The 26,036-nt window shown below is 48.9% G+C and overlaps 4 protein-coding genes across 6 annotated transcripts; 2 read left to right on the top strand and 2 right to left on the bottom strand.

Annotated features, from left to right (window-relative positions):
• Positions 1 to 86: 86 nt before the first annotated feature.
• On the bottom strand, positions 87 to 7,908 carry c2cd2 (C2 calcium dependent domain containing 2). 2 transcript variants are annotated; one of them, XM_011617549.2, is made up of 13 exons: positions 7,083 to 7,908; positions 6,916 to 7,011; positions 5,983 to 6,102; positions 4,296 to 4,397; positions 4,073 to 4,189; positions 3,828 to 3,936; positions 3,422 to 3,530; positions 3,270 to 3,334; positions 3,063 to 3,181; positions 2,788 to 2,956; positions 2,190 to 2,431; positions 1,823 to 2,087; positions 87 to 1,216 (listed from the first exon to the last, which is right to left on the bottom strand). In XM_011617549.2, the coding sequence occupies exons 1-13, from the start codon at positions 7,362 to 7,364 to the stop codon at positions 996 to 998; spliced, it is 2,016 nt and encodes a 671-aa protein (XP_011615851.2). In that variant the 5' UTR covers positions 7,365 to 7,908; the 3' UTR covers positions 87 to 995. The 2 variants fall into 2 exon arrangements, with proteins under 2 accessions (XP_011615851.2, XP_011615853.2); XM_011617551.2 differs by having other exon boundaries at positions 3,063 to 3,178; positions 7,083 to 7,907.
• Positions 7,909 to 7,938: 30 nt separating this feature from the next.
• On the top strand, positions 7,939 to 9,288 carry atg101 (autophagy related 101). The gene is made up of 2 exons (XM_003976580.3): positions 7,939 to 8,621; positions 8,695 to 9,288. Exons 1-2 carry the CDS (start codon positions 8,370 to 8,372, stop codon positions 9,097 to 9,099), a joined length of 657 nt encoding a protein of 218 aa, XP_003976629.1. The 5' UTR covers positions 7,939 to 8,369; the 3' UTR covers positions 9,100 to 9,288.
• Positions 9,289 to 9,640: 352 nt separating this feature from the next.
• Positions 9,641 to 15,954, bottom strand: zbtb21 (zinc finger and BTB domain containing 21). 2 transcript variants are annotated; one of them, XM_003976585.3, is made up of 2 exons: positions 15,830 to 15,954; positions 9,641 to 14,503 (listed from the first exon to the last, which is right to left on the bottom strand). In XM_003976585.3, exon 2 carries the CDS (start codon positions 14,499 to 14,501, stop codon positions 11,484 to 11,486), a length of 3,018 nt encoding a protein of 1,005 aa, XP_003976634.2. In that variant the 5' UTR covers positions 14,502 to 14,503; positions 15,830 to 15,954; the 3' UTR covers positions 9,641 to 11,483. The 2 variants fall into 2 exon arrangements, with proteins under 2 accessions (XP_003976634.2, XP_029704404.1); XM_029848544.1 differs by lacking the exon at positions 15,830 to 15,954 and having other exon boundaries at positions 9,641 to 14,212; positions 14,383 to 14,493.
• umodl1 (uromodulin-like 1) lies at positions 15,264 to 25,881 on the top strand. Its single transcript, XM_029848543.1, has 18 exons — positions 15,264 to 15,273; positions 17,578 to 17,742; positions 17,934 to 18,176; positions 18,260 to 18,418; positions 18,691 to 18,818; positions 18,976 to 19,159; positions 20,455 to 20,595; positions 20,699 to 20,935; positions 21,615 to 21,869; positions 22,037 to 22,149; positions 22,233 to 22,452; positions 22,630 to 22,767; positions 22,866 to 23,305; positions 23,397 to 23,557; positions 23,730 to 23,966; positions 24,052 to 24,208; positions 24,301 to 24,388; positions 24,492 to 25,881. Exons 2-18 carry the CDS (start codon positions 17,667 to 17,669, stop codon positions 24,677 to 24,679), a joined length of 3,165 nt encoding a protein of 1,054 aa, XP_029704403.1. The 5' UTR covers positions 15,264 to 15,273; positions 17,578 to 17,666; the 3' UTR covers positions 24,680 to 25,881.
• Positions 25,882 to 26,036: the final 155 nt, after the last annotated feature.

Here is a 26,036-nt window from a genome sequence, read left to right as displayed (position 1 = left end):
TGTTAGTTACCAGTTATCGTTGCGACGCCACCTGCTGGACATTCATGGTATTACACGCTCCAAACCAGAGCGGTCAGTATTGAAATGTCATGGACAACTAAAGAAACGACTCAGTCATGGAGTATGAAAGGTTTCTCTTAAAGGAAAACATTCTGGGTTTCACTCAGGCGAATATGGGATTGAAATCAGTGTACTTTCAAATTTAATGACATGAGTAAAATGAGTAAAAGATCATTGTCCCTGCATAAAAGCTCATTCAGCTCCTTTCTGACAACACCTTGATGCCAGCAGTAGTGTAGAGGGATTAGGAGGACAGATATTGCATCTTAAGCATAACTGCCTTTGTCTTTTAGGTCCGTTTCCTATATGACCATGTAGATCTTGACTTGTTATGCATGCACATTACATATAGCTGTTTTGTTTTTTAAGCTGAAGTAAGTCGCAACAGGATTAGTGTAAGACTCACACCAATGATTTGCTCCCTTTTTAGACGTTTGAAACGTGAATCCTACTCACAAGAGCAGCTCCTGTCATTGCACTACACGAGAGGTATTACTGTTGTGCAATTCATACAAACACCACTCTTCCTCTTTGGTCCTGACGATGCACCGCAGGGGGTCCGCAGCAGGGAGGCAACTCTTTACCCCCGCTATCCGCCAGGGAAAGGCTGAGCCCTTTCTGTGCGTGACAAGGCCACAAAGAGCGCTGGAAGGTTTCAAACACGCTGCGTAAAATCAAATAAAACATGCTAGGACAGCAAGTCCGGCCTCTGAAATGCCACTCGTTAAAAACAAGAGTTGCAGCCATACATGCACAAACATCCGCAGCCACCTCTAGACGTCAGTAAAGACGAGACTTCCCCCTCTCAACGCCCGAGTCCGAGTCCTGTGGGGCAGCTCAGACGTGGCCAGACCATGTCAACGTGTGTGCTAGTGCAAATCTGAAGTGGGCAGCGGTGGCGACTGTGAGAGGGACTGGCGACAGGAAGGGGGCGTTCACATATGCGGCTCCTCCGCGGAGACAGAACCATTAGCTTTGCTCTTCGTCTTGCTCCTGCGGTGCAGCAGGCGGTTGATGGTGGCCGTTCGGCCGGCCCGCTCCACGGCGGCCGGAGACTCCAGGTACACCAGGTCGTTGTGGGACTGGCTCATCCCGGGGTCTTTGCGCTGGTGGCGCCTCCGGAAGAAGAACTTGGCACTCTTCTGGAGGAAGCTGCCTGGAGTGAGGAAGCAGGAGGAAAGAATGGTTGACAGGGAATCACCACTTTACGTCTGAGGCACGGTAGCATGGACGGGAACCCCTGAAAGAACACCACACATCTAAGAATGGATGAAAACGTTTAAAAAGGAGGAACATCCCAAAACTGTCACGTATTGTGCAAATGGTGGTGCTTGAAGCTACAGGACAGCACGTTTCTTCATTCTTCCTCCCTATCGGGGTGAAGGCGGGCCCAGCATGTAAATGGAGCACAAGAATACCAAAAATCTTTCACCAGCATTAATGTGCTCCAGCACGTAAACCAGGGGAGTATGCTGCGCACGTTACTGGGCTCCTTCCCAAATGCTACAGCTCACTCAGCTAACAGGCGCTATTAGACTAGTGGAGGCTAAAAATGCTACAAACAACTGGTGAAATCACTTACTCCTCTGGACATAATGTGTGCTTAGCACTGTTCTCTTCTCAGATGGCAGTGAGGATAGTTCAGAAAGGAAACGATTAGGAAGGAGAAGAGAGAACACAGGAAGGTCAGACATGGCTGCACAAACGGCTCCGTCACTGAGGAGATGGATCAGGGTTAGCGCAGATGACGGCGACCTCTCACCTCTGCTCTTCCTGCAGCTCCCCTCAGACACACACATGGACAGCGAGCTATGGTTCACTTCATCCGTTTGGCTCTCCCAGTCCTCCGGAGCCACGTCAGGTCCACCGGCGCCTTCTCGGGACGCGGACTCCTCCGGAGGAGCGGCGGCGCCCGTCTCCAGCAGGGTGGTCACATCCTGGCTAGAGCTGCCTCCCATCATGGAGGCATCCATGGCGGCGGCGTAGCCCGCCATCAGAGCCAGCTCCTCATCCTGAGACAGAGGCGTCTGCAGAAGAAAGCATGACGGCATTTCTGACCCGATGTGTCCGACAGGTTCCGCTGCCCCCCCAGACACGAGCAGTAGTGGAACAGAGTGGCTCATGGTTACCTTGGCGATGCCTGAAATGATGATGGTGCTCTTCTTCACGGGGGACTTGAGCTTCTGCTTGGCGGACTGGTGGAGCTGCCTGATGGCAGCCTCGGCCACCGGGTCGGCGCCGTTGAGCATCAACAGCTCGGTGTCAGAGGAGGACAGGGCTTTGCTGACGCTGGTCCCCAGCATGGACGCCTGCTCGGAAACTCGCCGCCCTGACAGTTTGGACTTGGCGGGAACCACTTTCTGCACAGAATCTGAGAGCACCCGGTGATTTAAATGACTGCTGTCTAAAGGAAGATAAATGCATTTTAAAAATGTGACCCTGCTCAGTGAAATGCCTTTCGTCTGACCTGTGGACCCCCCCAGGCACTTGTAACGGAGGCCCAGGCGCTGCCAGGGGCGGCGTGGGTGATCTTAACTTACTCTTGGCTATTTGTGACCAGAATGACTTCATTACAAAGTGCCATCCTGCTACTTTACGTCCCCACAGACTCCTGGGTCTGGTTTGATAGCACCAGGCTGTGAGGTGTGCTTAAAATAGTCCGCTACAACGTTGAGATGCAGGACATGTTAATCAGCAGCTGCGTGCTCTTCTCCTCTGGCTTTGTACCTAAGATGGGTCCAGGAGGAAGCGGTCGGCCCGGCTTGCTCTTCACCGCGGTGACCGTGGTCACCACGGTGCCGCAGGGCATCACTGTGCGATCCATCTCCACCCTCTTATTGTAGGCTGGGGTGGGAGGGTGCCAGGACCTCACCTCGCTGGGTTCCAGGTAGGTAAACTGGGGGGCACAATGTCAAAGTGGACGTGTGAAAACCCCAAACATTTCACCTAGGTGTGTGTGTGTGTGTGTGTGTGTGTGTGTCTGCTGTTGGGAGACGTCTTACTTCAGTGGTCAGTGATCCACTCACTCCATCTTTGGTCACGAGTGCAAATGTTTGCTGTCCGTTGGGCTGCTTCTTCACCAGGTCAAAGGTCACCGACACCTGACCGAGTGAGACACCTGCTGAAGACAAAACGGGCTTGATTGTCCTGCGGGAGCTGGTGGAGGTGGTGGATGAGCTGACAGGAAGTCAGGCCCAACGGGCCCTCACCTTCTTCAGTTTGACTATTGCTGATCAGGTCAATGTTGAGCTCTTTGGAAAGTCCATTTAGTTCGCTGATGGGACACAGAAGACATCATCTAAACACTAACAAGCGCACGTGTGATATATTCCTGAAACATTTAACCACAAACTCCACTCACAAGATAAAGGGCTGCTCCCAGGCAAGATGGCTGGTGTTCACCAAAACCGAGGTATTAAACTTCTGTGGAGGATCATCGAGTTGTAGCACACAGAAGGGGCTGATGCTGCCTACAAGCAGAGCGGACCGTCACACAATGACTCGAAATGCCTGTTGTTTCAGACAAATCCTGCTATTTTAGCATCTCGCTGCTGTATTTTCCTGCTGGGCTTGTTTCGCCTGGAGAGGATGAAGGTGTGGATGAGTTCCTCTTTTATTCTAGTGAGTTCTCACAGCTGGATGAAGCATGGTTTGACTGTCCAGCATTACAACACCCACCTGACCCAACTAAAGGGGTCGCGGCTCAGCCCCACGTAGACACGTTCGATGTCAGATCAAAGGGTGCGGTTATCTAAGACGTGTCGTACCTGCAGCATCTTCCTGCTGGTTCAAGGTCACCTGGATGTTCTTCACCAGCAGCTTCCAGTCGTGGGCCCGGGGGGGTTTTGGGGGACAAAGGACGTTGTTATGGACTTCCTGTTAGAGAAACTGTCAGTAAATAACAATAGTGGAACATATCCAAACAGAATCTTCTCTTCTTTTACATGGTTACAGCAGCAGACACAGTCTCGTTTAGCCTTGCTGCACACCGTTGCTGTGACCTTGTCCTCACCTTGACCTCTGAGGCCTGAGCGGAGCGATGGCTCAGCACGACGGAGGGGCGGACGGCACACAGCAGCTGCCTCAGCAGCGTCCTGACGGCTGCTGGGCTGGCAGCGCTGGGATGGTCCTGAGGCACAGACGCCACAAACCCGACGTTAGCGGAGTCATTTAGGCTTTCTTCTCAAAGCTCTGGCCGGAGCCTGACCTCTAACCCCAGACTCATCAAAATGTACCTGAGTGAACGTGGGGGACACCTCCAGCTCGCCTGTGTCCAGGTGAGACACTCCCCAGCTTACTTTGATGTCATCCACACCTGCTTCCATGGAAAGATCGAGCTGGAGGGATGAAAAAGCAGAATAACTGTCCTGTACTTCACAAACATCATCACAATCACACTGAAATGCACCATCCCAAACCCTGAACCACCACCTTCATGAAGACTGGATCAGAGTGGAGAACTAGCCAGAACTTATGGCTCAGGTGACAGGACGCTCTCTTACATCATTTTTACTGTAGGCTGGTCCTATATGTCAACATAATAATAGCAGGGGTGGGCAAATCCAGTCCTCCAGGGCCGGATCCAAGCCGGACTTTCTGTCCTACAGGTAAACACGTTCACCTGGGGTTCCATTTACCTTGGTGAAAGTGGTTTCTCCCTGGTAGGATGCAAAACCTGGCTGGATTCCAGCCTTCATGGATTGGACTTGCCCATGAGAGGAAGTCAAATCCATTCCTCAAGGGTTGGATTCGAGCCGGGATTTGCATCCTACCAGGCAGGAAATACTTTCACCAGGTAAATGGAACCCCAGGTGAACGTGTTTACCTGTAGGACAGAAAGTCCGGCTTGGATCCGGCCCTCGATGCCCACCCCTGAATAATAACACAATATTTATTCCCTCCATGTGAGGGAGCGTGGGGGGGGGGGGGTCATGCTGAGACCAGGAACGCGTCCTGACCAGCTCCCAGCAGAGCGGAGCCCCTTCCATCAGTGTTGGGATGTTACCTCCCCTCCGCCATTTTAAATTTCCCATTTCCCAGTTTTGAGAGTCGTCATCGTGTGTACTTTGCATAGAAGGGTGTTGCTGCAAGAACAAAACTGAAAGCGTCAGTCGCTGTTGGGAGTTGTGTGAGATTGTGAGTCCTTGAGGGACGCCTGAGAGGACTCGGGCCCAATATGGAGAAGAGGGCGAGGACAAAGAATTGTATCAGCGGAAGGATCCGACCCGCAGGTAGCGGTACAAATCTGATGATGGCCCCAGAAGCTTCTGGAAGCTTCTGCTCCAGTATTCTGTTATAAATACACACGTCAATCGTTCAGAATTGATGGGTTGTGCTTCTTCCTGTGAGAACGAACAGGGCCAGGAACGTTGCCCTGTTGGTGTGTGTGACGCAGCAACAGTGTTAAAGCAGAACACACCCTGCAGGTCGGCCCGGTTGTTTACCAGAACCCTTTAGTACCAGGCCCCTGAGCCTGTGTGGTATTGTGTCCACGGCATCGGCTTCACATGTGCTAACACTCATAACAAGACCCACACTGACAGTTCCAGCACAAACAAGCGAAGCTCCGGTGTGTTCCAGGCAACGCTAAAACAATGACAATGCAAAGGTGACGCTTCTTTTATTCTACTGGAACAAAGAGCTCGGAGCCGCGGTCCAATCAGCTTAATGGTTTAAAAACAGCAGTAAGTGGTGGGCGAAAATGAGACATTAAACACACGCCACGAAAACAACTCTAAGAGCGCATCGATCGCAATTTTTGGGCCGAGTCTGGACAACAAGGAGCTGGATTATTTTAGCAATCACCCATTTTTCCATTTGAAAGGAAATTAAAATCTCCTACTGACAAAAGGAAGCATAAACGAAATTATTCCAAAATGCCTGTATAGTTAAAGGACTGTGTGTAGGTTCAATCTGCAGTACCTGAAGTGTCAGTGGAGCTACACACACAGTGTATGTACAAGGATCCCCCGGAGTCCCGGAGGTCAGGGCTGCACCCACAGAGAACCGAAGCTTCTCCCCAGTCACACGACAGGAAAACGCCTGTTGGGAAGATGAAGTGCGGCCTTAGTGCCATCACGGCCCCGAGACAGTCCGACAAGCTTCTCAGAGTCAAAACGTTCAATAAATGAAAACAGCGGCAAATGAGCACACGCCTTTGTGATTGTGCATGTTTCCTTCACTCCTCTTATTCAGACTAAAGACGTGAGCATGTGGCCGTGTACCACAGCAGAAACACGGGTGCACACGGGTGCACACGGGTTTCACTGCTCCAGGCCTGAGAACCAGATAAGCTTCTTAAAGCTTACACACAGGTAGAAGTAAAGCCTCTCTCCATTAAAGCCTTTGAAAGAGCACCTGCTATTTTGGTCCAAATCATAATGGTCACCATGGGCCGGGTTTGCCTCGGACACATGTCAAAGCTGAGCAGACGAGCCGTAGAGCTCCCGACCAGACAGGAGGAACGACTGTCTACAATCTATCCCGGCTGTAGTCTGCACAGAGCTATTTGCACGTGTGATGTATGACTGACAATATGTGCAATGTGCTGCCCCCCCCCCCTCATACTCTCAACATTAAGGTGAGAAAAGCCAAGCAGATGGATTCAGACTTAAAATTCATAAAGGAAATCTTCAAATTGGATGCAGGAGAGTCAGAGCAGGTGGAATCCAGTAGGTAAATATAGCTGAATGAATGGGAGGACTGATCTGTGAGCCCTGTCAATAACGTGCATTAGCAAGTAGAAGGTTTCTCTCGTTACAACACAAATGGACGGAGACGCTGCAGGACAAAATGAAAATGAAGATGTGCTTTGAGGCAGCGTTACGTCTTCGTAGCGGGATGTTACAGCGGTACCGTGTTTGTGGCAGACTTGTGGAAGCTGTGGACCTGGCTGACCACCAGCTCGGTGGCCTCCAGACCGTTCTCCTCAAATGTCAACACAACAGGACCCTGGAAGAAAGAAGCAGCGTTGTCAGATGAATCTGGGCTCTCATGCCTCATGCAGCAGTGCCGGGACTCACCCCGAGCTTCCTGGACTCGGCAGACAAAGCCCCTCTCCAGGCTTCTCTCCATTTACTTTTCCAGCTTTTCCGTGACAGCGCCCATCCCAGCAGAGAGGCGGCTTCCTCGTTGGCCCCATGGTCCTGGGCTCTGGGCTCAAGACCAGCGGCCCTTTGTTGGAAATACTGGAGCAAGTACAGTCCCAGGGTCCCCAGGGACGCGATGAAGAGGGTGACCAGGAGGAGCCACTGCGGATCCTCGGGACCCAAATAGGATGAGCTGGAACTTTCGATGTCAGGCATGGTTTGTGAATAAAAACGACGATTAGTTCGGCTCCTCTGATAGCTTTGTTGGCAACATCATAGAATATAGTTGAAGGGCGCCGGGAGCCCAATAAAGCCGCCGCCGTTCGCAACCATACCCAGCCAATTATGCATTTTCGAATATACCCTGCGGCTCTATGCGCTACCTTTCGAAAGCTATACGGGGATTTGACGTCTCCAGCTAAGGTATTTTCACCCCTGTCTGTCCGTTAAGGAAGTGTTTTGATTAATAAAAACGGAGCAACGGCGTTTTCGCTTGGCTAAAGAGAGTAAGGTTGTTAGCCTGTTCAGCTAATCTTCTACACACTTGCTTTACTCCCGACTGGCCGAGTAGTCGCCAAAGTTGCCCAAATCTAAATTACTTCCATTGTCTGCGCCGCGTGGTCCAAATGCGAGGCGAGATTCCAGGGAAAAGCTCGTAAAAGCGCAGTTATTCCTGCTCCGAACTTGGTTTAGAGCGCGGTGTGACTTAACAAAGTTAGTATTTGCGAAGGGTAGGTGGCACAAACTGTAACTCCCAGAATGCACCGCGGCCGGTGGGACAGGACGTTCAGGTCCAGAGGCTTCGTGTTAACCAAGCCGGTTCTAACGTATAAACTATGTGTTGAGCTTTGCCTAAGGCGACAACTTTTGTGCTACATTTTTAAGAAGGTAAATACAAATTCAAAGGATATAGTCCACGGAATTCGTAAGACCTTTTGGACCTCGCTGGTTGCCGTAGTTTCTACTGTACCGTACGCACCACTTCCTGTTTTGTTGCAGCAAATGATACGCATCTAGCAGTTCGTGCGTTATTAGTCCTTCCGCACCGTTTTTGATACACCCGCAGCTTTTAACTCGTTCTTTAGCCATCGTTCTACAATATGTCACACGTGACAGGCTCCGTCTACGTGTAGACGCGACGTTCTTAGCCTGCCTGCTCCCACTGTTTTGGCGTGATCGTAATCGAGCCATTGCCTCCTGGTGTAAACAGCTTATTCCGTAATGAATTGCCGCTCAGAAGTGCTGGAAGTAACCGTGGAGACGAGGCAGGTTGAAGAAGCCACGCTGGCTGTGCTGCACACCATTTTACTGCATCGCAGTACTGGGAAATTCCATTACAAGAAAGAGGGCACCTACTCGATCGGTACCGTGGGGACCGTAGACATCGACTGCGATTTCATCGACTTCACATTTGTCCGGGTGTCCTCAGAGGAGCTGGACAGAGTGCTCAGGAAAGCTGTGTCTGAATTCAAGGTGCTTGCAGGTTTTCGTGTGACGTCAGCCGCCGCACCAAGGTGCAACATCTGATCATGCGTGTCGTTCACAGGACGCATTAAACAGCTCTGGCAACGATGGCATGGGGCAGATTTCGCTGGAGTTCTACCAGAAGAAGAAGTCTCGGTGGCCCTTCTCCGACGAGTGCATCCCCTGGGAGGTGTGGAACCTGAAGGTTAACGTTGTCGGCCTGGCAAATGAGCAAGAACGGCAAATATGCAGGGAAAAAGTCGGGGAGAAGCTGGGCGAGAAGGTGATCAACGTTGTTGAGGTAATAAACCGCCACGAATACCTGCCAAAGATGCCCACCCAGTCCGAAGTGGACAACGTCTTTGACACCAGCCTTAAAGATGTGCAGCCATACCTGTACAAAATCACCTTCCAGATCACTGACACTCTGGGCACCTCCGTCAGCACCACGATGAGGAGGCTGATTAAAGACACTCTGGCTCTGTGAGAAGCCCTCAGCTCATCACTGCAGCTTTGCTCACAATTCACACGCCTCCACCTTCAGTTTTCAACCCTCCCCTCCTGATGTTGTGTCGGCCCGTTTCCTTTTTAAAAATGTATGTATGTAGTAAGAACGTTGAGCTGTGTTATAACTGTAAATGCTTGTAAATCTCAATAAATCCTGATTGTAATGAAAGCCTTCTTCACTCCCTCCTGCCAGCGTGAGCTCTCGCCGTCGGTTTCCCATCAGAAACGGTTCCTACCAGCCCTCGTCCTCCAAACGGGCCTCAAGGATGATCGGGATGTGTTTGGTTCCGGGATTCATTAACGAGCCCGTATTTCTCTTGTTGGGCAATGATCACCAGGTGGCTTCAATACAAAAAATTGAAAATTTAGCTCACAAATAGTCTCTAGCTGTAATTTCTGCTTTTTTGGGATAAAAAGCTAAACAGAGACTCCAGCTTTAACTAAATAATACTTGTTTTGGACTTTAATAAAGTGTGAGGGATGTTATTGCAAAGACAAATCCATTTAAATCCCAGCAGTAGTTGCATTTGTGTTCCACTGTTGTTCTTTATTATGGAAAAGAAGCACAAAAACTGTAGAAAACTAAACACGGTGCACCTGCAATCCTTCCAAGAGCAACACTAGCAGAACCAGAGCAGATACAAATATTAGTTATTGCAGTCAGACCACAGGGATACTAAAAAGATAAAACTTTAACAAGATTTGTAGAAAAAAGATACAAATACTACAATATACACAACTGATAACTTCGGTGCCACTTTCAAAGTTTGTGTCACAAGAATTTAAGAGCACTATTTTCAACACGGAATTCCTCTAAAGCATTTAAAGTCACACTTGGGTTCAATTTTCATTTAGTGGAAAACAAAGTCCCACAGTTGGTGTTGAGCACTCGTTATAAACAGCATCTCCCACGAGTTCGAACCATAAATATTCTTCATTAGAGCTCTATTCCACTAAACAAGCGACAGCAGAATACCTTGGATAATAGCACGCGTGAAACGACAGAAATACAATCAAAAGCATTTTAAGAAGAAATGTTTAGGAAGCAGAAACACTTTGACCATTCATTAAATTAAAGATTTCGGGACATTATCCTTTTGAGAAGCCTGAGTCATTATTCAGAAACTCTTGTGCTTTAATGTAAAACGATATTTACAGAAATCTCACGTTGCATAAGGCCATCAAAACATCATAAAGCCTAATTACAAAACAGCTCCAACTGCAAGTAACTGGAATAGCTGAGTATTAGCACAACATGTTCAGCTCGCTAGCAAGTGTCAGTGCGTTAGAAACAATATATCCACCAGTCCGAACGCGTGTCAGGTTGTGTTTTCCTCTATTGCTTTGGATCGATGACGGGTGACTGAACTAAAAGTGCTCCCGGAAAACCCAGAAAATGAAGCTAATCCCAAATGGGAGACACTGAGTGAGTGACACTGTTTGCAGCCAATACTATGAAATTACACTTTAGTTGAAGCCAATGAAGTGAGCGATAAGGGGGGAAAGAGGAGAAAGTAAAAACTTTCAGAGTAAACTTTACGCTCACTACTTGGTTGATGCCACCAAAATGATCTTCAAGGGTATCGATAGTGTCAAGCAACCGACGCGATGCGAAAGCAAATCGCCGTTTTGTTCTAACGCAGCAGGACGAGGAACAACAACGTACGTTGTGTTGTGGTTCAGGGGCCATTTAGTCAAAACTGTTCCAGCTCAAGCAACCAGGGTCAGAGATGGGACCACAATATTGTTTCCAACCTTTATCTCAAGACTGTGCAATGTTTGCTAAAGCTCCAGTTCCCGGACTCGTTTCTCTAATCCCCAAGGTTAGCGTTAGCACGCGCGGCGGCGGGAGAGCGTGGCTGAGGGGAAAATAATTAATTATTAAAAAAGAAAAAGACCCTCAAATCCTTAATGAATATGGTTGTTCCCATACTAAACTGTGTTTAGTAATAACAGATAGTCTAGAAATAAATAAAATATCAGTTTTGGCAAACCTGTAATTGTGACTAAATCAAATCCCATGGAAAGTTTTGTGGCGTCAACTTTGAACTTTTATTAAAGTCTGGCACTGAAAAAGACCGTCGTCCGAGCCTGATTCAGGGGCGTGAATCTGCTGTCTCGTCCTATCTGAACTACAGACAGACGCAGGAAAATATAGCTCATTTGGTAAGAAAAATAAACGGAAGGGAAATAACTGGATAATGGAGTCTCTCAGATGATGATTGCACATTCAGGTTTTCCACGCCTCCACCTCACTCTTCCAATAGACATTTGAAGCAGGGGATCGATCTATACATTCAAAGTCTTCCTTCTGAAGGCTTGGGTGTGTACACATAATGCAATACTAAATTTGGCGCTCGCTCTCTATATGTGACTGTGGCTCTGCTCGTGGCTCCACAGGCTGAAGGCCGTCTTAAATGTCCTGTGGCAGATCTTGCACATGTACTGCCTCTTGAACGCCAGGGCGGACAGGGAGGACGCGTGGTAGAAGAGTGTGTCTGATTCCTGATTCTCCGTGCTGTCCGACCTCGACAGCAGGCCGTGACCGCTGGGCTGCTGCTCTGCTTCGGGCCGCATCATCTTGCTCGCCGGTACGCCGCAGGGCTCCGGGCTGCTGGGCTCCTCGGACGCCGCCGCGGCAACGGCCGCCGCCTGGCCGGATTTGAGCACAGAGGCCTGCGGGGAGGGACGCTGGGAGTTGTGCAGGGTCAAGGGGGGGGAGGGGGACAGGGGCGGGGCCTGGCTGTGGAACTCACCCAGACCCGGTTCAGTCGAGAGGTGTGACTGAAAGTGGCTCCAGAGACGGAAGTTGGTCCTGAAGGCCTTCTTACAGATGTGGCAGATGAAGGGTTTGATGTGGCACAGGAGCTCCTGGTGGCGTTCCAGGTCTTTCCGCGCGCTGAAGAGGCTTCCGCATTTCTCACACGGCCACACGCCGGGCTCTTCCAGCACCGAGCCGGCGCTTTCCGAGTTCTCCCTCTCGCTCACGGACTCTTCTATCGGCTCTTCCTTGACCAACAGCCGGCCGGTGCTCAGGTCCTCGGGCACAAAGGACGGAGAGTTTTCGGACTCGTACGCGGGCGGACACGTGGACTCGCTGTAGCTGTTCAGTCTGGAGCTGCCCACTGCCAGAGGGCCATCGCCGAAGAACTCGTCGTTGACGTTTTCCGACGCCACGTTGCCTTCTTGCTGCTTCGGATGATTCAGGTCTTTCGCGGTCATTATGTTCTGGTTGTGGACCTCCACCTGGTGGCGCCAGATGCTGAAGGAGGACTTGAAGGACCGCATGCACTCCAGACAAGTCAGTTTCTTGTACTTGCAATGCGCCTCGTGGTCCTTCTTGACCGCGGCGGTGGAGAAGCGGAGGCCGCAGTAAGGGCACACGGTGGCGTGCCGGCAGCCCCGCTCGTGGTCGCCCTGCTCGAAGAGCGAAGACAGCTTCACGTTGCAGAGTCTGCAGGAGTAAACCTCGTCGTCCGAGTCCTTCTTCTGGACCATCTCGTGATCCTCCGGGTAAAGCACGACGTCCCGGTCAGCGTTCTCCGCTGGATGCGTCCTCAGATGTTGCCTGTAGTGGGAGTGGAACACAAAAGCTTTGCCACAGTAGGGGCAGATGAAGCCGGGCCGCGCCCTCTTCTTGGTGAGCGCGGGAGATTGCAAACCATGCTTGTTTCTCTTGAGCTTCCAAAGCAGGGCTTTCTTTATCTCCCTCTCTCGCACGATGTCTATCAGTTTCTTTTGAAATTTGTCGTCGAAGGTGGCGTTGCTGGAGGAGGACGCCGGGTTTTGCACCACGCCGTGCTGCGTCTGGCAGTGCGTCCACACTTTGAAGTTGGTGTGGAAGCGCTTGTGGCAGATGTCACAGGCGTACGGCTTCTCGGGGTTGTGGTACATGTTCACGTGGCGGTGCAGTCCAGCGCTAGACCTGAAAACCTTTAAACAGTTCCAGCATTTGAAAACCCTGTGCTGGGGCAGCTCCGCGCTCCTCTCGTTGGAACCGCCGCCAACGCCGTGAGGTGAGGTGTTTGACATCTTGCCTTCAGCCGAGAGGGGCTGCTCCTTATTCGCTTTGCTCTTTTTTAGTGGGTACCTTCTGTTATTCGGCCTGTGGTACCTTTTTCCATAGGGACCAACCTGCGGCCTTGAGTCCTGGTTGTAATTCGCTTGCAGGTCTTTGAGATTGACCGGCAGAGTTTCTCCGACAGTGATGCGAACGATGTCCATGGGGTCAGCGAGTGGGCTGCTGGGCTCGGCCTTGATGCTGACTTGGCTGTCTACCTGAGGTTCTTCGGCATACCTGCCTTGGTATTTCGACCTGAGCGTCAAGGGAGGAGTGCTGGGACTGTCTTTGTGAGCCGAGGTTTCTGGAACAGATGCTTTGGAGGCCAGTTTTACGACCGACTGCTCTCGACTTTGCAGCTCCTTGAGCTCCAGCGTTGGAGAGAAGACTGGAACGGGACTGTCCATGGACAAGGATCTCCGGAGTAAGCTCTTTATGAGCGGCCCACTCCTGTCAATGTTCTGGCTGGAGTCCCCGGCCTGACCCTGAAATGGACCTTTGGTGTGATAGGGGGGTGCCTCCCCATTCTCCTTTCTCGTGTCCTGTTTAGTGCTGGACTGCAGTTGAATGGGCTCCACTTCGGTCTCGCTGAAAGACACTGACGACGTCAGCTGAGGCCTAACGGGCGTGATCTTTGATGAACTCCCCTTCAATATAGAGGCGTAAGAGTACGTCGACTTGCTTTCAACGGCTTCCGACTCCTCGGGGGAGTTCCGATACGTGGACCCTGAGTATTTGACTGACGGGCGCGAGTTGTGTCGTGACTCGGACTGAGATGACTCTCGGGCATAATGGGGGGGTAAAGATGCTAACTCTGACTTTTTGGGATATTTACAGGGAGGGACGTGGGCGGCATCGTTCTGGACTCGATACACAATAACACTCCTGGTCTGGGTGTCGTTCTCCTCCCCTTCAGAGAAGGAGAGCCTTTTCCTGGACACACAGTAGGATGCATTTGGTCTCGTCGACACAATGTTAGTGAGAAAGGGGATTCCGAGGCTGTAGCCTAGTTCCTGAATGGCTGCCAGGCTGCCTTTGTCAATGAAAAGGGAGCAAGTGTACATGTAATTTAGAACCGTCTCGAAGGAATCGGGCTCACAGAAGTCCAAGTTCACCGCTTTCAGAGACTCCTCATCCATCTGCGTGAAGAGGGACTGGAAATACTCACTACTGGCAGCCAAAACACTCTTATGGGCCCGATACCTCTGATCCGCCACAACCAGGACAACATCGCACATCTGGCCCCGCAGACGCTGCTCATTAAGGATCGCCAACACCGAAGGCGCATGGGAGGGATTGCTGTAATGCACGAGGCTCTCCATCGCTGGAAGGCAAGAGCAAGGCCGTCAGAAACACAAAAAGGGGACCACAAAATTAATGTTATCGCTCAAAAAACAGTTCAAGAGTGGCCTAAACTCTTTTCAATGTCTGTTATTGTTGCTTTCTTTAGCGTGCGGCAGACACGACGGGGGTGAAAACAAGGAAGAGAAGGGAAGGAAGATGACAAATTATAAGAAACAGCACAAACGCGGTGACACACTTTAGCCTTAAACTCTTCCCTCTAAAATACGGCCAGCTCAACCAGCTCTGCGGAGTCTGACACTTCTTCCATTTCAGAATGAGGGAGGCAACTGAGCCCTTCTTCACGTTTAGGAACCTTGGAATTGAATTATGAATTATTATTCATAGTTAGGTGTGAGGCCAGATCTACAGGCAGGAACATGTCTTTATAAATCATATAGTAAATCTAAATCTCCAAGGGGTCAAACTTGGCACAGCTAGACTTCATAAATGGGCAGATACATCTTTACAGGATACAGGAGAAGTGGAAGACCCAGTTCAGCATGAGGTCTAATTATTTCTTTTTAAATACATAAGAGTTTCTAACATTTGGGATTTACCTTTGTCAGTCTGGGTGACCGTTATATTTGTACGTATTTTTAATAGGTATGTCTGTACTTAAGTAAACGTACCTTCAGAACACTGATTTTTATTTTGCACCTTTATTTGACACAGCTTTATGGACCCTTACAGCGTTTATTTTGAAAACTATTACCGGAAAACAATGAGAAGGTTATCGACACACTCGCTATGGTGAGTTCATTCATTTCTCCGTGTAAATCTCGAAAGAAATCAGCCGCGGCCGGACCGTCGCGACGGGGGTCCGGGACCGTCGCGACGGGGGTCCGAGCCCGTCCGTCCAGGCGGAAGCGGCGGCGCGCTCGGCGGCGGGTCGCGGCTGAGACGTGGCTGCTCGCGTCCGCTAACTTATCCGCAAGAACCCCCCAATGTTCGCGGAGAGGAACATGGCGGAGCGGACGGCGCTGCCGCCATGTGCGATTAACGTCAATTACACGGCAAAGTTGTGCGCCTTGATCAAAGCAGCCGCCGAGCCTGTCAACACAGGCGCGTGCCACGCCGGAGAGCGCGTTCTGACCGGGGAACGTGACGCTGGTCCGCCGGACTGGCTCCGTGTCACCGTGGACTTTCCGAACAGCCTCGGTCTGCTCGGCTGTTCAGCGGCACAACGTCTTCCTCCCGAGTTACGTCAGGGGGGGAATGAAAAGCTCCCGTTTGTTTGAGTCTCCGCGCGAGTTTTGAGGTTTTTTTTTACCCTTGTTGGTAAGTTCGGGGCTCCGTCCACACTTACCGGGACCTCGTTAGTATTCTGTCCTCCACGCAGCGCGCACTTTATCCACTGTTATGTCGATTTCTACGCGGCGGTCGTGATTCCATCCATCTTGAATTTGACGTCATCCCACACCAGGGATGAGGTCATTGCGAAGACCGCTCGTCACGTGCAATGTGCGTTAATAGGCTAGTAAAGAGCCGGGGGGCGGGGCCAATTTAAAGGGACAGGACATATTTTTCCACTTCAGAGTGAGGTTTTTACTTTTTTGTTCATTTATTATTTTTTTTATATATTCCAGCAGACTAGCAAGTTCCAAAACACATGTGCGCGCGCCCGCACCCACACACGGAGGAAGCTTTTTGAGCTTCCTGACCAAAAAAAGAAATAGATTCAAAGCTTTAATCCTCAAAAACAAGTTGCTTTATTTTTGTACCATTTGTCATAACAGGAGTGAAACAGAAAGAGAGAATAAACCAAAATATGCAGACTGTATATGACTATGAACAAAAAGCATCCTGACACACGTGTTCGGGAGTTCCTACCGTGTGAGAGCCGCGTGAGAGCCGTGTGTAGTGCCATGGAGATGGTGGTGTCTGTGCATCTGGTGGTCATCTATCTATCTATCTATCTATCTATCTATCTATCTATCTATCTATCTATCTATCTATCTATCTATCTATCTATCTATCTATCTATCTATCTAACTAGCTAGCTAGCTATCTAGACTAACTAGACTATTCATGTAAAAGCCTCGTTCCCATGAAACTAATTAGCTGTGTGACTAGGTTAGCGTTGCTAAGGTGGAGCAGCTTAGAGTCATTACTGGCATCCAGTTGGGAATTTCTGCACACGCTGTCACCTCTGTATCTGACTGTAGTCTCATGAGCAAGGCAGTGGTGAAGAGGAGAAGAATGACATGTGCATGGCAAGGAAGAAAAAGCCGTTTTTCATACATTTGGGGATATTAAGGTGTGTTTTGATGTTGTTTTTCTAACTGCTGCTTCCTAACGAGGGCCCCAGGGTGCTGTAGCCTAACCACGGCAACAGGCCAGAGGAACAAGAACATACACAGATTTATTTATTTCTCTACATCTGAGTTTCAGCATGTCAGCATGAAACTTTCATGATCAACTGACAATTTAAATCAGATTCTCACACTTCGGTACAGTTACAAATAGCTGCATTAAAGGAGTGTCCCTATAATATAAGGTTGGTCGATGGCGTAATTTTGAGACATTTACAACACTGTCCAAAGACAGTTGACGTCTTTCTCCCACTGTACTGAAAATGAAGAAGGATTGGGAAATGACAGAAATTCCCACTTCTCTTTTCTTGAAACTAATGGTGGATACAGGTTGTTAATGTCAGCAGCAATGCAGGCGCTGCCATGGTTACCAGCGAACAAAGCCACCAGGGACTTTAGCTCCTCCTCCTCATCAACTCAGGCTCTTGCATCATAAACATGTTTACTGACACTGACCTGCTGAATAAACTGAGAAAATATAGGTTTTATTAGCACAAAGAGAGAAATTTCTTTTTTTTTAAAAGAAGCTTTGAGTGTATTTCTTGATGAATCAGCTTGATACAGCTTGCTTCATCTGGTAAACAGGAGATATTCAATTAAAAAGAAATCTCCAGAATAATCAACTAAGGTGTATTTATGGCTCACTGGACATTTTTAGCCCCCAATATTAATACAAACTGTCCATGTTAATCTGGCCCTCTGCTCTGATGGTGTGGTCCTTTGGGGACCTCTGCAATGAGAGGAGGAGGAAGGCAGAGCCACAGAGGTCTTGGATTAATATACACTCTGGCAGTCAGTAAATGTGTATTGGAGCTTGTGATCCATGAAAAGATGAGTTGGATGTTCTCCATCTGGGCAGCTGGAGCCCTGCTGACTGTCTGTAGGGGACAAGATGCTGTGCATGCAGGTAGGTCTTCATCCACGTTGAGATGATTTACATTCCTCTCAGAACCTATACGCGTGTCTCCGCTGGACTGAATTTATTTGGGTCACATTTTAATAGACGCAGACAAGTTTAAGGTGACGATGTTAAAACTGAGGAATGTGTCCTTATTAAAGTAAGAAGTCCTGGTGAGAATGGGGTGCACTTTATTCCAGGACCTAGCTTGTCTGCATCCGGATACCATCTATGTGTTAGGAATACAACGAGGACAGTGACGTTCCTGGCAGTGCATAAGGTGCCTTTCAGTGTGACCAAGCCCTGTGGGGGGTGGCTGCTCTGGAAGACATGCACAGTCACAGAGTACAGGATGAGCCATCAAACTGAGTACAAGACGGTGACCGAGCAGGAGACCAGCTGCTGCCAGGGCTACGTCCGGGTTGGTCGATACTGCACCGCCTGTGAGTCTACTGAGGCGCAATGCTGTGTAAAATAGAAAAGAACTCGCCTCCAAATGTCGACTAATACAAATGTTTTAATGAAGCTTCAGACGGGAATGGCGATCTCTGTGCACGGCCAGGATCATGCCCAGCTACAAATGGATCGTATCCAGGATCTAAAGGATGCCGGTGGGACGGTGACTGTCCAGGCTGGCAAAAATGTTGCCAGGGAGCAAATCACTCTCTCTGTAGTGAACCTACCAGTGAGTGTGCACGTCAAAATAATGTTGGTATATTCTCCCCATAGCAGTTAAAGAGTTGTTCCATGCAACTATGACCACGACCCACAGGTACGGCCAAAAAAAACCTAAATGCAAATATTCAGTTCACCCCAGTGAGCTTAAATTCAAACTTTCATCGGGGTTTTAGAATGCAGTGAGTTGTCCTGACCCTGTAATGTTGCCATAGCAACCTGACAATCTCATCTAACTTCTTTTCTTTGAATTTTGGCGACTGAACCTGATCAATCTTTCAGGGCCGACAGATCACTTTGGTCGTGGCAGGAACCGTTTTAACGCGACAGTCATAGTGAAGACGGATTATAAGCAGCTGGTATCCGAGGACGGAGGACTTCTGAACCACACACGGCTACTACAAACAATGGTAACGCTAACGCCACCGTTGTAAACACACCTGCTGTCAACTAAGCCACCAGCAGCCAGCTGCTCCGCTAATTTGGTTCATCGCAAATGTAAAGTGTTCATCCACAAACTTCCTGTTCTGATTTGTATAAGGAGCTTCATGCCTCTGTTGTTAACAGGTTTGGGGAGCTCTGCAGTCTAACATTTCCATTCATTACCTGGACTCCTGGCCTGTGTACCCCTACAGAACAGCCACTGCGCTGCTCCTCCACTGCCCCTTTGATCTTTTGCTGCACAATGTTACATCAAAGCTGCATCTGCTCCTCAAAGACATACAGGAGGTGTTGTCTGTGACTGTGGAAGGTCAGCAAACGTGCTAATGGTGCCGCAGTAGCATCTTTCTGTTTGTTTCACTAGAGAAATGTCGCGTTAGTGGAGCTCTGATTCATCTAGCAGAGAACAGGGTGACTCAACCAGAACACACTTCACCCACATCTTAGAGATGAGTGACAGACGTCTGTGGGATGTTTCCTGTAACAACAGCAAATAGTTCCACAGCCAGAGCACACAATGCGTGCACGTGCATGTGCACACACCAACGCACACACATGCACATGAGCTTGACCAAAAATAAGACTGAGCCTTACAGATGCCTGATGTTTGACAATCATGAACTGAAATGTTGCGTTTCCTTAGCTGCACTGAGTGTGAGGGGTTATATTCCTTTATTATAATAGCAACAGGAGACGTGGTAGTAGTTATAGTACTAGTACTAGTAGTAGCAGTAACAGTAGTAGCGGTAGTAGTAGTAGTACTAGTAGTAGTACTAGTGCTAGTAGTAGTAGCAGCAGCAATAGTAGAAGTAGCAGTACCGGTAGTTGCTGCAGTACTAGTAGTAGTCATAGTGGTAGTAGTAGTAGTGGTAGTTATAGTAGTAGTGGTAGTAGTAGCAGTAGTAGTAGTAGCAGTAGCTGTAGTAGCAGCAGCAGCAGTAGCAGTAGTAGCAGTAGCAGCAGCATTAGTAGTAGTAGTAGCAGCAGTAGTAGCAGTAGCAGCAGCAGTAGCAGTAGTAGTAGCAGCAGTAGTAGCAGTAGTAGTAGCAGCAGTAGTAGTAGTAGCAGTAGTAGCAGTAGTAGCAGCAGTAGCAGTAGTAGCAGCAGCAGGAGCAGCAGTAGTAGTAGTAGCAGTAGTAGTAGCAGCAGCAGTAGTAGTAGCAGCAGCAGGAGTAGCAGTAGTAGTAGCAGCAGCAGCAGCAGTAGCAGTAGTAGTAGTAGCAGCAGTAGCAGCAGCAGTAGTAGTAGGAGCAGCAGTAGCAGTAGCAGCAGTAGTAGTAGCAGCAGTAGCAGTAGTAGCAGCAGCAGTAGTAGTAGGAGCAGCAGTAGCAGTAGCAGCAGCAGCAGCAGTAGCAGTAGTAGTAGTAGCAGCAGTAGCAGCAGCAGTAGTAGTAGCAGCAGCAGGAGTAGCAGTAGTAGTAGCAGCAGCAGCAGTAGCAGTAGTAGTAGCAGCAGTAGCAGCAGCAGTAGTAGTAGTAGCAGCAGTAGCAGCAGCAGTAGTAGTAGTAGCAGCAGTAGCAGTAGCAGCAGCAGCAGAAGTAGTAGTAGTATTAGTAGTAGCAGTAGTACATGTGCTACCACTAACTGTGGATTCTGTGTTTGCAGACATAGATGAATGTGAATTGCCGATCCTCCATCGTTGCCCCCCTTTAGCAGGTTGCAACAACACACTGGGGTCCTACCAATGCATTTGTCCCCAGGGGTTCATTGATATTGACCCCAGCAATCCAGGAACCAGCTGTAAAGGTCAGATTCATCATAAAAATCAGATATTTGTACTGAACATCTAAATCAACAAGCTTGACCACCAATTTGCACCAGACTTCGATTGTGGCTTCTCTCTTCTCAGCAGAAGACAGAACCGGGGCCAGCACAGAGCCCCCGACTCTCTTGGTGCCAACCATGAACACAAACGACAGCTCTACTACCTACACCGTGGAGGAGCCTCAGGGTAGCAACACTACTGACAACAGAACGACTGCAGCTCCGAGTCCCACAGGCCCCGTCTTAAACAAGTCGTCTCAGGTTCCAACAGGATCCACACAGGCCTCAACCACAGAGCCCAGTCCGCAAACAGCAGTGTGCTGTAAGAACCTTCTTTATTAAGTCTCAAGCTTGGTTCGGATCTTAGTGAGCGATCCTGAAAGCGATTCTGAGGTGAAGAACTGTGTTCTGGGTCCATGTTTGGCCAGATTGTACAGTCACGGGCAGAAGCAGGACCCTGATGCCGCACACAAACAATGGAGGAGCACCTAGCGAATTTTATCAAGAACAGTTTCATATCACCAAAGAATACAGCGTCCGAATAATCCAGGAAATAATCCCACAGGTTGATAATTCTCAAAGAAGAACTCGTACAAGGACGTGAAGAACTCAGGCGCACGGTATCAGGCAGGGGAACAGGACAGCCACATCAGGAAGAGGCGGGGTCAAAACCAGGAAATCAGTCCGAAGAGTAGCGCTGGAGAGTCGGGCAGGAGCACACAAACAATCTGGCAAAGAGTGAAGGCCAGGTAGGGGGTTTAGATAGCCGAGACCCAGACAGGTGCCAGAGAGGCTGGTGAGCAAAGAAAAGACACAGGTGTTGAGGGGTGTCCTGAGTAGGATGGAGCAGACTGGCACAACATGACCATTCTGTTATTGCTCTGTCAGAGCTTTGATCTTATTCTTTAATGGAAAATAGTTATTTTTCGTGACTGAGGGATCAAATGAGGGAACTCACCAGTACCTATAGACTATAACATGATTCTCTTCTCCTCCTCCAGCACCTCCCAGCATACTGAGGTTATGGTCAGCCAACGTGACTGGGTCCTCCTTCTCCATCTGCTGGTCCAGCCAATTTCACACCAACCAGATGTATGTTGTTGAGGTTTTGAAGGAGACAGAGGTCCATGTCTGGCAGACACATGAGGAGATGATGGTGGTACTGGGACGGGATCCTGGGGAGCTCTACACCGTCATTGTGACACCATGTGCCTGTGGAAGTCAGGGAAGCCCTCTTCGTATAGCAGTGAGGACAGGTTAGACCCGTGTTATTACAGTTAAGAGGACATTATGTCAATGACACTTTTAAATGGTGTTAATATGAGTGGCTTTGATTTTTGATTCTATATTTACTATGTGGCCACTTTTCACCCCTGTGGGAAAATGGATTCTAAATCTGCTAAATTCCTTTTTCTCTCCGTAGACGCTTTGACTCTTGGCGCCACAGCTCGCCTCACCAACATCCAGTTCAACGTGGAGCTGCAGGACGCCAGCACCCAAGCTTACACAAACCTGACGGGGAGCATTTTAGCAGAGGTTAGAGGGTGTTAATGAAAATGTACATCAAACTGTCAGGAACATCACAGGCCTTTAGCATTCTCTTCCTCCTGCGACACCAGATCCACCAGGCTCTGCCTCTAGAGGTCAAAGCCATGTGGGAGTCAGAGCAGGTGAGGGTCGAAGTCAGAGGGTTTTCCCCCGGCAGCGTGGTAGCACACCTCACCATCGTCTTCACCCCAAGTCAGAGCCAGGACGTTATTAACGTGTCTGCAGCTGTTCTCCAGTCTCTGATGAACTCCACCAAATACAGCGTGGACCCACACAGCATAAATGTGACAGGTACCTCTTTCTCTGTCCTCCAGCGTGAAAGACATTTCTTTACCGTTCCGGCCTTCAACACTATTCACTCAAATCTCAATTTATACAAAGTGAGAGGGGGATAGCATCACCCTAGTGACCAAGCTGGATGTTCCTCACAAAGTCCTCATTTGTGAGCAGAATATTGTGCTGTTTTAGATTTTGATGAATGTTCTTCGGGGGACAATGACTGTTCCCTTTGGGCCACGTGCACAAACACATGGGCCTCGTACACGTGTGTTTGTCTGAGAGGCTTTAAAGACACCGACCCAGAAAGGCCCGGACGAGCCTGTCAAGGTGCAGTTCTGTATTCGGTGTGTGTGTGTGTGTGTGTGTGCATTTTAATTGCAAATACTCTGTTGTTGGAACACTGAGACTCACACTGTGTTTTCCAGCTGCCAACACAACCTTCTCACCTCCAACATCCTCAACCGATAATCCTGCATCAGCCCATTCAACAGCTACCAGAGTTGCCGAGGTCACCGCGGCAACGGCTGCAATCCCAGCTACCTCAGCGATTTCAGTTACCTCCAGCAGGCCTTCTTCCCCTGCAGCTGACACTCCTTCACAGTCCACCACTGTGACCCCAACAGGCACCAAAGCTGCCACCACAACGGGCCCCACTGGCCCAGAACGTGCCAGCACCGGGGCCATCTCGGTCCAGTGCAGGGGGGCTGCCATCACTGTCTCGGTGGTCCGAGACTTTCTTCTGCGCGCCTCTATAAGAGAGAACGCTCTCTATCTTGGCTCGCTGGAATGTGGCATCAATGGAGGCAACGCTACTCATGTCCAGCTGACTGTGGGTTGGAATGAATGCGACACTAAAATTGTGCATGTGAGTTTCTCGCTTCCTTCCTGGCTAAAAAAGTTTGGAATTGAACGAATGTGTGCGAAGCTGACATACAGTGTAATATTTGGTATTTTAGAATGAAAGCCACTATATGGCATCGGTTACCCTCTTCAACACCATGGATCAGAAGGTCTTACCCAGTGGAGCGGTGGAGGCCCCTAAAGTCCACCTGAAGGTTCCCATCGTCTGTGCTTATGTGAAGAGCATGCTCATTTCTGCTGACTTCAGCTCCACGGGGTACCTTCTGTTTGTTTCTGGACAACTTAAAAGTTGTGACGCATCCACCATTCCCATTCTGTGCCAGCGCATTGTTAGCTTAGCGTAGCGCAAAGTTTCCTTCAACTTCACCCACGGTAACAAATAAATACAACCGATGTCGTGAGGGACTTTTGCTCATGTGTTGCCGCAGATATGAAATGTTGAAGGACGTCATCCTGGGCTCGGGCTCCTTCCTGGTGAGAGTGCAGCTGATGAATGGCACCGATCCTCTTCCTCACAACTACAGCGTGTCCTCTGATGAGGTTGTGGTGGTGGACGTGAGTCTCAACACCTCCCTGGATCAAATTAAAGTCGTCATTAATAGATGCTGGGCCACCTCCACCCAAAATCCTGGAGACACTTATAGCTACATCTTCTTGGAGAACAGGTCTGCAAGGTCTTCCTGCTCTCATTGCTGCTACCTTTTAACTGTTGCAGAAAGAGGTGAAGCTCTCTGTTGAATCTCTCCACAGCTGCTCCTTAAATAAGTACACCAAAGTGCTCTCCAACGGGAACTCCAGCACATCTCGTGTGTCGGTGCAGATCTTCTCCTTCGTCGACCTGAGTGTGATCTATCTGCATTGCCAGGTGCAGATTTGTGCACAGATTGGCTCCGACAGCTGTGTGCCGGTGAGTACGCCCACCACCTCACTGGTGGTGAGGTCCTCCTTCCTTCATGGTCCACAGCTCTGCTCAACGCTGGACTGTGTCCTTCTCTTTAGGACTGCTTACAACGAACATCTCGATCTTCAGACAACACGATCGCAACCACTTTTGGTTCTTCGGGGCCTCTGCTGAAGTCCAATGAAGGTACCTTCTTTATTACAGTGAAACTTGGTGCTTGTGTACGTGCAGCAGGGATTTCCTCTCAATGCTGTGTTGTACTGATTATAACGCTAACATGTTCTCACAGAAACCTTAGTGGAGGACGTCAGTGCTCTTCAAGTAATTGGTTTGTCTTGCCTGGGAGTTGGACTTTGCCTCTTCTTCATCATCGGCTTCATATGCCTGTTCTACTACCAGAGGAATCGTATCGGCCACTACAACTTCAGCACCAATCCCAAAGAGGAGAACTTCACCTCTCTGGCCACGAATACGTAGAGGAGCAGATCAAAAGAGGACCTCTCCAATGGACTTTCCATGAGACACATTTGATGTGGACAGACGTCTGCACTGAGGCGTAGCTTTAGCAAACATCTGTAGCAACCGCAGAGGTTACAGTCGGACGTGAAAGGTTTTCATGATCACGCCGAAGACACTCCCGATAACTAGAATTTCATTTAGCTGCCATTTTCTACATTATCATTTAGTCTGGTGTGGGTGGAAGTTAAAGATGGTGTCTGGACATAAAGCCATGCTGTCATTTTTGATGGCATATAATATGAATATTTGATATATAATATTTATATATGGTATAATAATATAACATTTACAGAAGAGCCTTTGTATCGTATATTGACACTGGTGGGGCATCATCCATGATATAAAACTGAAAAAATGTAATTTTATCACGCTTGTTCTTTGAACTGATCAAACCAACTACCCTCCCCGACAACAGTATACCAAGCAAAATATAAAAAAATTGAAATATGGCGGTATAATGGTGCTTTGGTCCTGCAGATTTTTACAGTAAGAGAGCTCCCCAGTGGCTAGAACAAAACCAGACTTACAAATGCAAACATGTTAAATCAAATCAACACCGTCAAATATAAAAATTTGCAAAGCCCAGAGTTAAACTTGTCTCAGGGTTAGAGGTAACAACAATGTAAGCTGAACTCAGAAGAGAGGATAAAAGAAACCGTGTTTTGTTGTCTGAAATCGTGTGAAAACCTCACAGAGATCAGTATTTTAGCTCTGAAGGTCAAAACCAGAAGCTCGAGAATGGTGTTATGGCGAGAGACGGCCTCTAGGTGGCAGTGTGGCCCGAGTCAGGGTGGTATCGCTATTAGTCCAGCGTTGCAAAATTTGAGCCTCAGCTGAGTTCTACTTGATTAGAAATGGGCCTTGTTGTGTTATTATGTTATCAGCCACAAATTAACTCCCTTGACCCTCTATTTTTATAATATTGAAGGATATTTCAATGACAAAGAGCCCAGACTCAAGCTGCTTTAGATGAACTTCCTGTCTGCATGTACTGTTGCATCCTAATGACACAGAAAAATGCACTTCTATTTACTCATAACTGATGTTCACAGTTGCAATATAGAAATATGTTGCTTGTTTAATGTATGTGTTCTGTTTTCCACTTTGGTCAGCAAAAAGTGTTTTTTCAGTCTGCTGTATGAACAAATAAAGCTAAAGGTAGTGGCTCAGATGATCCATGTTGAAGGACAGAACCAGGAGGGAGGCAGAAACACACACTCTTCCCCCAATGCTGCGGCACTGACGAGCAGCTTTAACACTCAGAGGCGCTGCATTGATCTTTGAGCTCTTTGATCAATATCATATCATTAATGTT

Source organism: Takifugu rubripes, chromosome 15, assembly GCF_901000725.2.
Source record: "Takifugu rubripes chromosome 15, fTakRub1.2, whole genome shotgun sequence".
Lineage (NCBI taxonomy): Eukaryota > Metazoa > Chordata > Actinopteri > Tetraodontiformes > Tetraodontidae > Takifugu > Takifugu rubripes.
The sequence above is the reverse complement of the archived record's forward strand: the minus strand, read 5'-3'. Positions and strand labels throughout refer to the sequence as shown.

Coding starts and splice junctions, on each gene's coding strand:
- umodl1 (XM_029848543.1), top strand. CDS start 17,667: ATGAGTTGGATGTTCTCCATCTGGGCAGCTGGAGCCCTGCTGACTGTC. Junction 23,967..24,051: donor TACATCTTCTTGGAGAACAG/GTCTGCAAGGTC, acceptor ATCTCTCCACAG/CTGCTCCTTAAATAAGTACA. Junction 24,389..24,491: donor TCTGCTGAAGTCCAATGAAG/GTACCTTCTTTA, acceptor ATGTTCTCACAG/AAACCTTAGTGGAGGACGTC.
- atg101 (XM_003976580.3), top strand. CDS start 8,370: ATGAATTGCCGCTCAGAAGTGCTGGAAGTAACCGTGGAGACGAGGCAG. Junction 8,622..8,694: donor AAGCTGTGTCTGAATTCAAG/GTGCTTGCAGGT, acceptor TGTCGTTCACAG/GACGCATTAAACAGCTCTGG.
- zbtb21 (XM_003976585.3), bottom strand. CDS start 14,501: ATGGAGAGCCTCGTGCATTACAGCAATCCCTCCCATGCGCCTTCGGTG.
- c2cd2 (XM_011617549.2), bottom strand. CDS start 7,364: ATGCCTGACATCGAAAGTTCCAGCTCATCCTATTTGGGTCCCGAGGAT. Junction 3,531..3,827: donor CCAGCAGGAAGATGCTGCAG/GTACGACACGTC, acceptor CTCTGCTTGTAG/GCAGCATCAGCCCCTTCTGT. Junction 2,957..3,062: donor GTGGATCACTGACCACTGAA/GTAAGACGTCTC, acceptor TGTGCCCCCCAG/TTTACCTACCTGGAACCCAG.